This window comes from Cucurbita pepo, chromosome LG04 (genome assembly GCF_002806865.2).
Source record: "Cucurbita pepo subsp. pepo cultivar mu-cu-16 chromosome LG04, ASM280686v2, whole genome shotgun sequence".
In the NCBI taxonomy this organism is placed as follows: Eukaryota; Viridiplantae; Streptophyta; class Magnoliopsida; order Cucurbitales; family Cucurbitaceae; genus Cucurbita; species Cucurbita pepo.
In genome coordinates, this window is record NC_036641.1 from 9,408,054 (window position 1) to 9,420,889 (window position 12,836).

General features: G+C 36.6%; 3 protein-coding genes across 7 annotated transcripts; all 3 read left to right on the top strand.

Moving 5' to 3' along the window:
- Positions 1–268: 268 nt before the first annotated feature.
- On the top strand, positions 269–3,549 carry LOC111794093. Of its 2 annotated transcripts, XM_023676227.1 has the most exons (4): positions 316–517; positions 775–815; positions 2,506–2,704; positions 3,156–3,549. In XM_023676227.1, exons 3-4 carry the CDS (start codon positions 2,523–2,525, stop codon positions 3,340–3,342), a joined length of 369 nt encoding a protein of 122 aa, XP_023531995.1. In that variant the 5' UTR covers positions 316–517; positions 775–815; positions 2,506–2,522; the 3' UTR covers positions 3,343–3,549. The 2 variants fall into 2 exon arrangements, with proteins under 2 accessions (XP_023531994.1, XP_023531995.1); XM_023676226.1 differs by lacking the exon at positions 775–815 and having other exon boundaries at positions 269–517.
- Positions 3,550–4,878: 1,329 nt separating this feature from the next.
- On the top strand, positions 4,879–9,636 carry LOC111794000 (filaggrin-like). Of its 2 annotated transcripts, none has more exons than XM_023676095.1 (8): positions 4,879–5,135; positions 5,290–5,422; positions 5,594–5,697; positions 5,861–6,032; positions 6,140–6,277; positions 6,369–6,627; positions 6,734–9,422; positions 9,554–9,636. In XM_023676095.1, the coding sequence occupies exons 1-8, from the start codon at positions 5,104–5,106 to the stop codon at positions 9,594–9,596; spliced, it is 3,570 nt and encodes a 1,189-aa protein (XP_023531863.1). In that variant the 5' UTR covers positions 4,879–5,103; the 3' UTR covers positions 9,597–9,636. The 2 variants fall into 2 exon arrangements, with proteins under 2 accessions (XP_023531863.1, XP_023531865.1); XM_023676097.1 differs by having other exon boundaries at positions 6,797–9,422.
- A 1,288-nt stretch (positions 9,637–10,924) lies between these two features.
- On the top strand, positions 10,925–12,593 carry LOC111794001 (60S ribosomal protein L31-like). Of its 3 annotated transcripts, none has more exons than XM_023676100.1 (3): positions 10,925–11,010; positions 11,199–11,308; positions 12,061–12,593. In XM_023676100.1, the coding sequence occupies exons 2-3, from the start codon at positions 11,226–11,228 to the stop codon at positions 12,338–12,340; spliced, it is 363 nt and encodes a 120-aa protein (XP_023531868.1). In that variant the 5' UTR covers positions 10,925–11,010; positions 11,199–11,225; the 3' UTR covers positions 12,341–12,593. The 3 variants fall into 3 exon arrangements, with proteins under 3 accessions (XP_023531868.1, XP_023531866.1, XP_023531867.1); XM_023676098.1 differs by having other exon boundaries at positions 10,955–11,035; XM_023676099.1 differs by having other exon boundaries at positions 10,985–11,103.
- The last annotated feature ends 243 nt before the right edge of the window (positions 12,594–12,836 follow it).

Genomic DNA, 12,836 nt, shown 5'->3' on the forward strand with positions numbered 1-12,836 from the left:
ATCTTACATTATTGGGCCTTAAGTTGGCAGTTAGGTCCAAGTAATGGGCTCTCAAATTTCAGAAGTAGCCCAAATATTTATAAACGTTCGCCAGTTAAGCCCAGCCCAATAATCGACCTCTTTTAAAATTAATACTATTTTTGGGAAACTTGAAATAAATATGCTATTAAAAAAATCCAATATATTTGGATATTAATTCTCACCGGGGCATTTATGTAATTTCATCTTCTTAGCATCATAATCATTGGGAAGATGAAACTGAAATAACGAATGAAAAGGTCCTTGAAGTTTTTATTTTTAAAAAGAAAAAACGAAAAAGGAGGAGGAATTCTCGAAACGGCCCCTGCTGCGTAAAGCCTCCATTTTCTCTCATTCACGAACTCCTCAGAGCTCGTGGCGGCAGAGTGGAAGGCTAGCGTTAGAAGCAGCGGCGCGCAATTTGACTCCATTCCTTCGCTTATTTCCGATTACTTCTTCATTTTGCTTTAATCTAGCATTTCCAATCAGACATTCAAAGGTGAAGTTCTGCTGATCCTCTTCTTCTTTTTCTTTCTAATTTTGTATTTGTTGGTTTCGTGAATTCACTGGTGTCTTGATATTCTTTTTAATTTTTTTTCTTCTTTTTTGCCAATTTGTTCATCAGATCTCATTCCTTGTTTGCTGATGTACTATTTCTGTTTCGTTATTGTTAGATCTTCTGATTAAGATGATGGGTTTTTGGGTGTGTTTTGTATTTGTTGAATTTTGAATCATGGCTGTAATCTCGATTTTCAGGGTTTAGTAATTTTGGAACCGCAGTGGCGTGCTATTTTCAGGTTTTTGTTTCGGTGTTGAAATAGGAATGAATAGCGTACCTGTTTAATTTTGGGGGAAAAGATTGTGGCGATTTTGGGTCGTTTGATGCCGTGACAGAGTAGACATTGAATGTGGCGTCTGTTTTACGAGGATTCTGATTCTATTGTAGGCATCATCAGGAATTCAAAGTCACTGCAGCTTTCTGTAGCTTGTATTTCCGGTTCTTCATGTCTAGTTGTACTTCCTAAAATTTTTGACGAAAGAATGAGCGGGGCAGGCTCCTTTGTTGCAATTTTATGGTCAACTTCCTATAAAGTTCTAATTCATTGATGACTCGAGCAAAACATATTCTCTTGGTCCTGATTGTTTCAATTCAGTTCTAAATTTTCTGAACCAATTTAGTTGTCTTTGTTCATAACAAATTCAGTGATACCACCTTTCATTTCCAACACCAATATATTCATTCTCTATTCAATGTTTAGATATGTCCTTTCAATTATTTGTCTTTCTCTGATCCCCCAAACAGTGGCTATTTGTAACCATCTTTACAGTAAAAGACTCGCTAGCTATTTCTACTATACACCATAGTAGCAATCCCATGAAAGTTCTTTTGCGATCAATTAGAATTTTTTGCTTGTACCATGCATATTAAGGTGGAGCACCATTCCATTTGTGATCAAATCCTCTATGGGGAGTTTTCAGCTTGTTGACTGCCTCTCAAAAGCTACCTTGCCTTCTTCAGTAACCTGTTTGTGAATCTTCGATCCCACCTTGAGATTGTTGATATCTCCTCTTTTCTGGCTTGTGGTTCCAATTGCAGTATATGGGCTATATTTTTTATTTCTCTTACCCATTGTTCTTTCTAAGTCTCTCTTTATCCTAGAAACAATTGCTTCGTGTGTGAGTAATGAATATAAATTTTAGCTTGGTCTCTAAGTCCTATTATCACGTTAACTTCAACTGTAATTTTGACCTGTTTTCTTCAACTGTAATTTTGACCTGTTTTCGCATCATCACATGTCATTTTTACTGAAAATTTTATAAAGAAGGACAGAAGTTAAGCTTTTTCAGCAATCTCTTATATTTTGTAAGTTGAAAGACAGATAGAGAGTTCTCAAACCTTTGCCAGCAGAATTTAAGCTAGTACTGGGTGATCGTTGATGTCATCCAAAATCAAATCGGCGTTCCTTCTCTTAAAATTTTGTCATTAATTCAGTACCATGTCTCGCTATTTAACTGAGTTCCCACTTTGGTAGTTTTTGAGCTTCATCCATAGTGTTTTGGGTATCTTATATTGAAACTATAGTGTCAAAGCTTCTTAAAACTTCTGGCAGGAGACACTGTCTTCAAGATTCATCGTATAACTCATCTAAGCTAATGTGGGTAGTTGTTGTGTAAGGAATATTGAGGTTTCACGTTTGGTTTTACACGAGAATCAAAACCTGGGAAGAGCAGGTCTGTCGTGTGGTTGTAGGTGAAAGACCAAAATTTTATGATGCAAAAATCCCAAATGATTGTCCTGGATTCTAAGAATGGATTTTGAGGGTTTAATGGTTTTTTGGGGAATACAATTTTCGAACTTATAAAGTAATATCATGATTAGTTTATGGGGTTTTAATGTTGAGTCTTACCTTTCAATTTTGCATCATTTTCTTGTTCTTGACTTCATCAGTTACAACATCTCATATTTTTTTGTGTACTGCTCTTCAGGGTATTACTTCAGATTAATGGCGTCCAAGTTGACTCAGTTGCAGTCCAAGGCCACTCAAGCATCACAGTTTGTGTTGAAACATGGGTGTTCCTACTACAAGCAATTATTGGAGCAAAACAAGCAATTTATTCAGGAGCCACCTACCGTGGAGAAATGCAACCTACTTTCTAAGCAATTGTTTTACACTCGTCTTGCCAGGTCGTACTTTCTACACTCTCTTTATGTTGGTATATTGTTTGCCTTTATTGCTTTGGAAGAAACATTTACCTGTGCTTTTGGAAGAAACACATGATAAGTATGTTTTAAAATTTTATATTTATTTACAGTTTTGTAGTATCATCTAAATTCACATTTATTTTTTTAACATAAAAAGCCGTACATATACAAGTGAATCATGAATTTGAATATACATAAGGCCAATTGAAAATCCTCTTTTAGCATCTGGGATACTCTGATGTATTATTTTCTGGATGGAGCTATATAGCTTGTTGCACTGAATTGCAGTTAAACTTGTTTTACCATTATGGACCTGTGGTCATGTGAATATATATTCTTTTGTAATCTTATAGCTAAAGAAGTGTGAGCAAAATCTTTGTGTGGAACGTGAGGCCGAAAGAACATCATTTTAACTTGCATCTTATCGATACAGTATTCCAGGTCGGTATGAATCATTCCACAAGGAACTCGATTACGTAAAACAATTATGGAAGAACAGACAAGATCTAAAGGTGGAAGATGCTGGTATTGCTGCTCTATTTGGGCTGGAGTGCTTTGCATGGTTTTGTGCTGGTGAAATTGTGGGAAGGGGTTTTACTTTCACCGGATACTATGTCTGAGGTTCTTCACTTTAGTTCATCCTTAAGCTTGCTTACTTTCCTTGGTCATTGTTTCTACCATTTTCGAATAACTGAAATTCTTCATGAAATTTTGTTGTTTTTCTGCCATTTTTTGTGAATCATAGTACTTGGTGAAGAAATCAGTTTACTTATTAGTAATAATCCAGAGTAAGTTTGGATGGATAATGATGCTGTTGCTTCTGTTCATCTTGTGTTCATCTTCTCTTGTGTTCATCTTGTGTTCATCTTGTGTTCATCTTTTGTTCGTCTTTTGTTCGTCTTGTGTTCATCTCTTGAATCATGATAGAATAGAACTTCCAATTGTGAGTTCATACCCTCTCTTCTGTTCATCTTCGAACGAATCCACTTTTAAATTTCAGTTCACGAAAGAATCTTTATGGATTCAAACACAGTGGACAAAATTTATTGACTTTTTAAGCACATGACTTGTTACCCGTCTTAGGAAGGGGCGTAAATCTTTTTGCCCCTTGTAACACGACTTCCGAAGCTTTGACTTTGACCAGCAACCAACATTAACTGACAAGTGTCGGTTCTTAATGTTTTATTTTTCTTTAAATAATATTAATCTATGAATAAAACTAAAATTTTAAATTCCTATTTTTTATACACAAAAAAATAAATCAAGCATTTTGAAAGGGATGTCTTTGAAGGTGTCACTGTCATTTAATTATTATTATATATATCTTGGAAAAATAGGTGTCACTTTCTACCATCTTCGTGATGGCATTAATTAGAAGTAAACCAATTAAAATGGAGTTAAAATAGAGGCATAAAGTTGTTGGCCAGTTTTTTCCTTATTGTCCTACGCGGTGTATGAAATAGAATAGCGGTTGGGATCTAAACGAGAGATTTAGTCTAAATTAAATAAACTAAATCATGTTAAAATATCATTTGTATTACCGTAGTTTTAATAAACAAATTATTTATTTGAGTGTTTTTTAACGTGTCAAAATATTAATGATGGTAGACAAGTTTTAAATTCAAATTACATAAAAAATCACTAATACTTTAAATAAGAGAAGAAAACATGTAGGTTGCTCGATACTATCAACCATCAATATCCTTTTCCTTAAATGTGTGTACGTGTGAAAAATTTGTTCCATTTACATTTTTTTTTAAACTATCAAATAGTTAAGATATATATTACATTTTTTTTTAAACTATCAAATAGTTAAGATATATATTCCCGATTATAAAAGTGAAACTCGCACAATTAAGACATATATTTGCTGAACTAAAAAATTTATTTTTTAATAAATTATGAATATGTGTAATTTTGAATTTATATATTATGGGTTTGTAAATTGAGGAGTAAACTAAAAAGTATTTAAATACAGAAATGTAAATTAGTGGGTGGAAATTGTTCGGAAAAAGAAAAAAAAGAGAAATGAAAAGGGTGATTTGGTCAATAAGAAAAAAAGTCAGCGGAGGTATGATTGGTGGGTTACCTTGAACCTTCCCGTACCTAGGTATTCCCAATCTCCCTCGGTTTCCAAATAAACTAAAAAGTTGATCACTACACGGAAACAAAGTTCCTTTCACTTCTTCTTTCTTTGCTCCGATTTCCTGATTCATTGTTCTTCAGCCTTTGTTTTTTTCACTATTACTGTATTTTCTTCAATTGTTGAAGTTTTTGTTTCTTTTTTGTCGATACCTTATCCTTCGTGAAAAGGATTTTGTAATAAAGGAGACAGTTTTCGGTTTTGCCGCGTTGAGATCTGGTTTTGGATTCCTGCAACGATGCTGCATAAGAGCTTCAAGCCTGCAAAATGGTAGGGTTTCTTTCTTTCAATGGCTGATGAATTTTTGTTTCTGTACAAATTAGATGAATTCAAACGGAATTGTGATTTCGGATTCGTTGATTAATTGATTGAATTTGATGCATTTTTTTTTTCGTTTGAATTCTATTGAATTGGCTCGGTGCAGTAAGACATCGCTGAAGTTGGCGGTTTCGCGGATTAAGCTTTTGAGGAATAAGAAAGATGTTCATGTCAAGCAGCTGAAGGGAGAATTGGCCAAGTTGCTCGAGGCTGGACAGGATCAGACGGCTAGAATTCGGGTATCGTAGTGTTTTCTTCATTTCTGGAATTGATTGTGTATATATTTTCTTCGGTTTACTTGTGTCTTTATCAAGCCACCGCTGTTTTTGAGACCTAATGTCATATCGACTTGATTATCTCTGCTCGAGCCCCTCTTTCCTGAAGAATCTATGTTTCTATCTATATTTCAGGTGGAACACTTTGTTAGAGAAGAGAAATCGAAGGAAGCGTATGAACTCATCGAAATATTTTGCGAGCTAATTGTGGCACGTATGCCAATGATCGAGTCCCAAAAGTATGTTAATTTTCTTGATTGAAATTATTTTTTGTTCATTTCTCATTATCTTTTGCATATAGGATATACTTTGATTTCAGAATATGAATTTGTAGTTTGATGAATGAAAAATTCTTATTCTTATGTGCATTGTTATTAATTCCTTCTATGTTTTTATGTCCAGAAATTGCCCGATAGACTTGAAGGAATCAGTCTCGAGTGTCATTTTTGCATCGCCCAGATGTGCAGATATTCCAGAGCTCTTGGACGTTCGTAAACACTTCAAAGCAAAATATGGAAAAGAATTTGTCTCAGCTGCAGTGGAACTACGCCCAGAATGTGGTGTGAATCGCATGGTAAGTGTTTTAGCTGTTTTGCCGTTCATAAGTTTAGGAAATGTGGATATCTACGAAAACTACTAAGTTCCATTGACTTTCCCTTTCATTTTATTACAACTTTTCAGTTGGTCGAAAAACTATCTGCTAAAGCACCTGATGGTCCGAGCAAAATTAAAATCTTGACTAAAATTGCTGAGGAATATAACGTAAAATGGGATCCCAAATCCTTTGGTGACAACATCAACCCTCCGGCTGATTTGTTGGTAAATTTTAGTTTTTAGATCGATCATTTCCTTCACTCCTTAAGGTGATTTTTTGATCACTCCTTCACTCCTTACGAACTTTGTTGAGCAGAATGGCCCAAATACTTTTGGGAGGGCTAGTCAAATACAGATGGAGGCTATTGGTGGCCAACCCTCACTTGATCACAATAACAGGGGATCTCCTAATATTCAAGCTCCACCCGAATCTGATGAAAGGCAACGTATACCTGAAGACCCCGTCAATCGCAATTTGAGATCAAACCATCATCCCCAGCAATCCAACTTTGCTGATGTCAATGCTAATCAAAGCAACTTCACTGGCCATCGTAATTCAGAAGCAAGATCTTCTGGTATGTGAAAAATACTTTCGATGTGATCATTGGATATATATGTATAGAAGATTGCTACTTTTGCTTGGATTTGTAATCATTGGATATATATTGATCCGGTATGCAGAAACTAGTGCAGAGGGGATGCATAGGTACTCGAATTCTGGTGATCAAAATAATTACGCTTCAGGCAGGCAGCATTGGGGTATGGACTTTAAGGATGCTACCTCTGCTGCGAAGGCAGCTGCTGAATCTGCAGAACTGGCAAGCCTTGCTGCCCGAGCTGCTGCAGAACTTTCTAGTCGTGGAAACGTATCCCAACCATCCTCTTCAGAGTTCCATCAATCTTCATCTTATAATTTAAGGGCTGAAGGACCTCAAGGATATGCTAGCGGAAATTTGCGAGATCAACAGCTTCCTAAAGACCAATTTGTCAGTGCCCCTCATAAAAGTTCCATGCCGGATGATAATTGGAGAGACAACGACACAAGAAGATTTATGGGGAATGATGCCAAGAATTTTAGCTATCCATCTTCAAGTGCCAGTAACAATGATGTTAACATATCAGCAACCAATTTCAATGCGGCAGACCGTTACTCTCTCAAGAACTCATCCGAACCTGGGTTTAGGGACTCCCTTGGTAGTAGTGCATCTGTGGAGAAGCAACCCAGAAAATTTGATGCTAACGCATCTGTAACCAGTTTCAATGCAGCAGATAGATCCTCTTTCAAGAATCCGTCCAATCATGGGTTCAGTGACCCTCTTGATAGTGTGGATATGCAACCCAGAAACTTTGGTTCTAACACATCTGTCACTAATTTCAGTGAATCAGATAGATACTCTCTCAAGAACCCATCTGAACCTGGGTTTAGAGACCCTCTTGGTAGTAGTACCAGCATGGAGAAACAACCTAGAAACGTTGATGTAGAATATGTTAATGATCAGCCATTTGGTATGGGTTTTGAAAGAACTAGTTCCTATGGAGATTCGAGGATTGGAAATAGTTCAAATAAAGTTCCTTCCCATGAGAAGCTGGTGAACGATACTTACGAGAATCCTTTTGCCATGGATAAACCAAGTGACCATGAAAGTACTGTTGATACGAATTTTAACGATCATGCTAGTGCGGTCTTCGATGATTACGGTCCAGATGATGATTGTGTTCCAGACTACGAATACCAGAGAAGACAATCTATTCTTGAACCCTCATCGCCTAAGGGGAAGGTGCCAATAAACTCAGCAACGGATGATACCTGGGTCTTCAAGCAAAACATGAATGACTCTCCTGAGAAGTCTGTTTCACACTCGCAAATTTCTGATCGTGCTTCTTTGTTTGCTGGGAATGTGGGAAGTTTTGACGATCCTTCCCATTCTGATGACTTGTTGCCGGCAACTTTTGACCATTCAGATGGACCTAGTTCTGAAAGTGAGAAAGAGCCGGAAGAATTTGAGGTGATTGGTAAAGATCACTATAGCAAATTCTCTAAGAGGCAGAATTTGCCATCTGAAAAACCAGAATGGTCTCAAAACATTAGTCATGGATCACCTGGATCTTCAGATGAGGATAATAGAAACACGCCATCTCATCGCCTCTCCTCCGAGCTTCCACTTGTCCATGAATTGAAGAAGAAAGACAGCCCACCAAGGTCTCTTGATATTCTACACGATAGTGTAATACTAGAAGAATCGACTTCAGAAAGCAACAGTGGCTTGAATTTTGGGAAACTGAAGGGTGGCCTAAGAAATCAAAAGAGTAATCCTAGGCGTTCACATGCAAGCAATTCATCAATAAGTGACTTATCATCCAAACAAGCGTGTGAAAACGATGCCTCAAAAACTGCCCAGCCTACCTTAGTTTCTTCTTCGACAACCAGGACTTCGTTTAGATCAAATGCTCCCAGTGAACTATATGATGGAAGTGTAGAAGAAAAACCAGGTGAAGAGAAGGGCCTGCGAGCCAAGTTTGATAGCTTTAACTCGAATCTTGATGATTCAAAGGATAATTTCTCGGATTATACTGTTAGAAGTGATCAAGAGCGGCACAAAAACAAAGAGGTGGATGAAATATCAAAGAAGCCAGCCCCAACAAGAATTGGAGTGAAGTATCCTGGTTTCCATGATGACGATGATTCTGAAGAAGATTCACCTGGACAAAATGTGAAAAATAGTCCTCATCGAGTTATGGGTCTTTCTAGACGGACCAAAGCATCTCCTAAAACTCCAAGTTCACGTATGGAGGACTCGTACGGGACACCCACGAGTCATGAGGATGTAAGTGAGAGAAAAGCTTCAAGAAGTTATGATGCATCCAAATCTCCATTGAAGGCAAAGACTGGAACAAGATACTCTGATCACTATGAAAGTTCAAGGCAGCCTCAATCATCTAAACCTTTCAACCAAACTCCTGAAACTAAGAGGTCCTATAATGAGGAAAGGTTGAAATCTTCTGCGAAGGAACGGCAATCCTATTATCCTCCTCCAGAGTTAGATAGGCTGGGCAATTTCGAGAGTTCGAGGGGGACAACTGCAGCTTCTGCAAAGACTCGGGCTCAATCGAGCAACTCGGAGCAGCCTCAATCAATGAAACCTTCCAAACCAAGTCCTGAAACCAAAAGGTCTTTCCATGAAGAAAGACCAACATCTTCTACGAAGGAACGGCTATCCAATCCTTCCCCGAAAATGGAAACACAAGACAACACTGAGAGTTCAGAGAAGGAGAAGACCAAGGCAGTTGAGAAAGCCAGCCATGTTCACCCAAAGCTTCCCGACTATGACAACTTTGCAGCACACTTCCTTTCACTCCGACAGAATAACAAGTAAATCTAGTAGCTTGGCGTTGAATATACTTATACCTATACATATATTTATATCTATTTTTTGATTTATTATTTGAATTTGTGTGTGGCTCTTTGTTATATAGCTCTTATTCATGATTACAACTCTATAGGGATGTGCAGGTTAAAGGAGACAATTTGATTCATGATTTGTAGTTGGGGGGAAAGAAACATTCTGAAGCTAATGAAAACTACATAAAAAACTTCCCAATTACCCAAAAGAAGTATCTGCATGCATCAAGATAAAGCTAGGACAAGAAGTGATTCATAAAATCTATTGAGGGGGAGATGTGTTGTTGAAAATCTGATTGTTCCTTTTAGAGAAATGCTGACAGGCTTAAGCCACAAGATCTCCTTTTTTCCTTTCTTAAAAGCAGGAAAGAAGGCTCCCATATTGGATGGCAAGGGAGTTTTCCAACCAAAAGATGATAGGATCTGAGGCCTATAAACACAAAGATTTAGCTTAAGGTAGAAGAGTTTTCCATGGTTCTGCTTCTACTCTGACATAGGAATGAGTGCACTAAGCTTTAATGTTCATAAAATATAAAATATAGAGAAGAAAAAGAATATGAGCAGCTTGAACATTGTGTACATCACTATTAAGACAATACAAGCTCATTTTCTGTAGAACTGCTCGTCTCTCTTGGTTCTGCACGGTCTCTTTATGGGAAGAATTTTGAAGCTCCCCATTTAAAAAAAAAAAAAAAAAAACCACCACTCATGCTAATTAGTTTTAACAGAGGGCAACTTTTGCTAAAACTCGAGCAGTGCAGCAACCAATTAAGCTTTGCTTTCATTTGGTTGTTTTAGTGAGATCATATTCTTCCTCAAGGTTGGAGTTGCTCTTAGCTGGTCGGGTTACCGACCTGCAAACCCGTTTCGTTGCCATAGTGGGAAGGGGTTCTTAGTGGAGAAAAGAATTGAGAGGATTATTTAAATGATAGAGAATAAATTTGTAAATTAGTGAAATTATTATTAGATTAAATGTTACCTCAATATTTTAATAACTAAACTTTTATTTTAATTTAATATTTAAATCTATACTTTTGGTTTCTAAATTATCATTTTTGTTTTGAAAATAAAATTTTAGATTTCAATACTAATTTAGTCACTATACTACTTTTGCCTGAGTTTCTATACTTTCAAAATATATTTTTAATTCATTTTGGTAATCTTTTTTTAGTTTTATTAATTGTTTATAAATTTTACCCCATACTACAAATCTATTATTATATATATAATTGATTTTTTTTAAAAAAATGAAATGAACGGACTTAAGTCACTTTTAAAAGTATAAAAATTCAAAACGAATATACCAAGACAAAAAATGAACTAAAGTTAAAATATTTCACCTTAAAAGTATATAAACTAAAATGAAATAATATTAAAAAAACTAAAATTTTAATTTAAAAAAAAAATAATAATGTGGGCCTATTCTTCCTTGGGCCGCAATCACTACTAAGCCCAATGGATCAAAACACTGATAAATTTGTACGACCCTGAAACTAGGGTATTGTGCACATTTAAGTTGTACCCCCTCTTCCTGGTGCATCCTTCAAACCCTAGCAAGGTCGCTCTGCTTCTGCCATTTTTAGGTTATCTAAAGTTCCGATTTCTTTGCTCAAACGGATTGAAATAGATAGACAATCGCCTTTGTGACGTTGTTGGTTTTGATTTTATGCTGCTTTTGCTTCGGATGTCAATTTCTCGACATTGTGTTGTTTTCATTCTTCATGATTTCGTTTTAACCGGTTGCAGGTGTAATCGAAGAAGCCGACTGTAGATATGGTTGAGAAAACGAAGGGGAGGAAGGAGGAGGTGGTCAGCAGAGAGTATACCATCAATCTACACAAGCGTCTGCATGGCTGGTACCAACTCATTCTTACATGTTCTTCCTTGCGTATTTACTCATTCCTCGCTGTCAACTGATGTCATACTGCTGTCCAATTAGATCTGTAAGCTGGTTTTTGATGTTCGGCCAATGTATATGGCGAGAGCATTTCAATTGCTTATGTTTTGAAATTATCTTCATTAGGAGGCCCTTTTTTCTCATGATTTTAATTATCTAAACTTGTAATCTGGCAACTGTTGTGGTAGGTCAACGTGGTTTTTTGTGTGGGTATACACTAATTATTGAAATTTCTATAAGATTAGATATTGAGGAAGAAAGATAAATTTTTGTCCGTGAATTTCTTTAAGAACACGTAGCGGTTGATCATAGAATAATGGCATGAACTGATAGTAACTTGGCTGTAGAGGGGTATTGAAGATGAAGACGAGATCGAGAAGAGTAATAATAATAGCTAAATCTTGGAGAATTTTTATCTAAATTTGTTGCGACAAAAAGTGAAGAGCACGGTTAAATATAGGTAGTTGTAAGTTTGTCAGGCATCTGTAATGTAATTGTAAACTATTGGACAAGCGGACTGGTGGATTGCTTATGCGTTGTTCTTTCTGTCATAACGCTCCTTTCCATTAGTAGTTTCTCCTCTTGCATTTTTGTGTTCGTAGTTCTTTCCCCCTCGTATTTTAGTTTTAATTTCAATAGTGAATTATACATTTCATAACACTGCAACAACTCCCTAATTCTCGTGCTTAACTTGTATTGTCTAAATAACAGCACCTTCAAGAAGAAGGCTCCCAAGGCCATCAAGGAGATAAGGAAGTTTGCAGAGAATGCAATGGGAACGAAGGACGTCAGGGTGGACGTGAAATTGAACAAGCATATCTGGAGCAGAGGAATTCGAAGTGTTCCAAGGAGAATTAGAGTCCGTATTGCACGCAAGAGGAACGACGACGAAGATGCGAAGGAAGAACTGTATTCGCTTGTTACGGTCGCAGAAATCCCAGCAGAAGGTTTGAAAGGATTAGGGACTAAGGTCATCGATGAAGAAGACTGATCTGATTCTCATACCGTTTGCCTTGTTACCTGGTACTTCCAACTTTTGGTGAAATTTTCGGTACAAGACTTGTTTCGAGTCAGAGTTATCCTTCATTGTCCTCCCTTTGGTGCACTTGTTTATTTCACTTTGAATACACTATTGGAAGCAGTTGATTGATTTAGTTATATTTAGTTTTTGGATTGTGTTCTTAACTTGAGAGGTTCTTCTCTTACACTTAATTTTGGCATCAATTTCATCTTTCATTTCTGAATTCTCCTCTTCTTTAACGTCCTGTTTCACTACCCATTGCAAATTCAAGTGGTAGTATGGAACGCTGATGATATGAACCCTAAGAGTTGGGCTATCATCATGATAAATTGCTGTGTATCTTCAAAGATCTAATCTGGTAGGCATGCATTCTTTATGACATCTTGTTTTAAGAATTATGCCCATTTGCCTATCATCATACATGTTTCTTATTTACAAATTCACTTTCAACATGAATTAAAAGACA

Bases quoted from the DNA above. Each gene is read 5' to 3' on its own strand.
- LOC111794093 (XM_023676226.1), top strand. From the start codon at position 2,523: ATGGCGTCCAAGTTGACTCAGTTGCAGTCCAAGGCCACTCAAGCATCA. The intron at 2,705-3,155 runs GTCGTACTTTCT...TTATCGATACAG, and splicing joins TTTTACACTCGTCTTGCCAG to TATTCCAGGTCGGTATGAAT.
- LOC111794000 (XM_023676095.1), top strand. From the start codon at position 5,104: ATGCTGCATAAGAGCTTCAAGCCTGCAAAATG. The intron at 5,136-5,289 runs GTAGGGTTTCTT...GGCTCGGTGCAG, and splicing joins AGCTTCAAGCCTGCAAAATG to TAAGACATCGCTGAAGTTGG. The intron at 5,698-5,860 runs GTATGTTAATTT...TTTTATGTCCAG, and splicing joins CCAATGATCGAGTCCCAAAA to AAATTGCCCGATAGACTTGA.
- LOC111794001 (XM_023676100.1), top strand. From the start codon at position 11,226: ATGGTTGAGAAAACGAAGGGGAGGAAGGAGGAGGTGGTCAGCAGAGAG. The intron at 11,309-12,060 runs GTACCAACTCAT...TCTAAATAACAG, and splicing joins CACAAGCGTCTGCATGGCTG to CACCTTCAAGAAGAAGGCTC.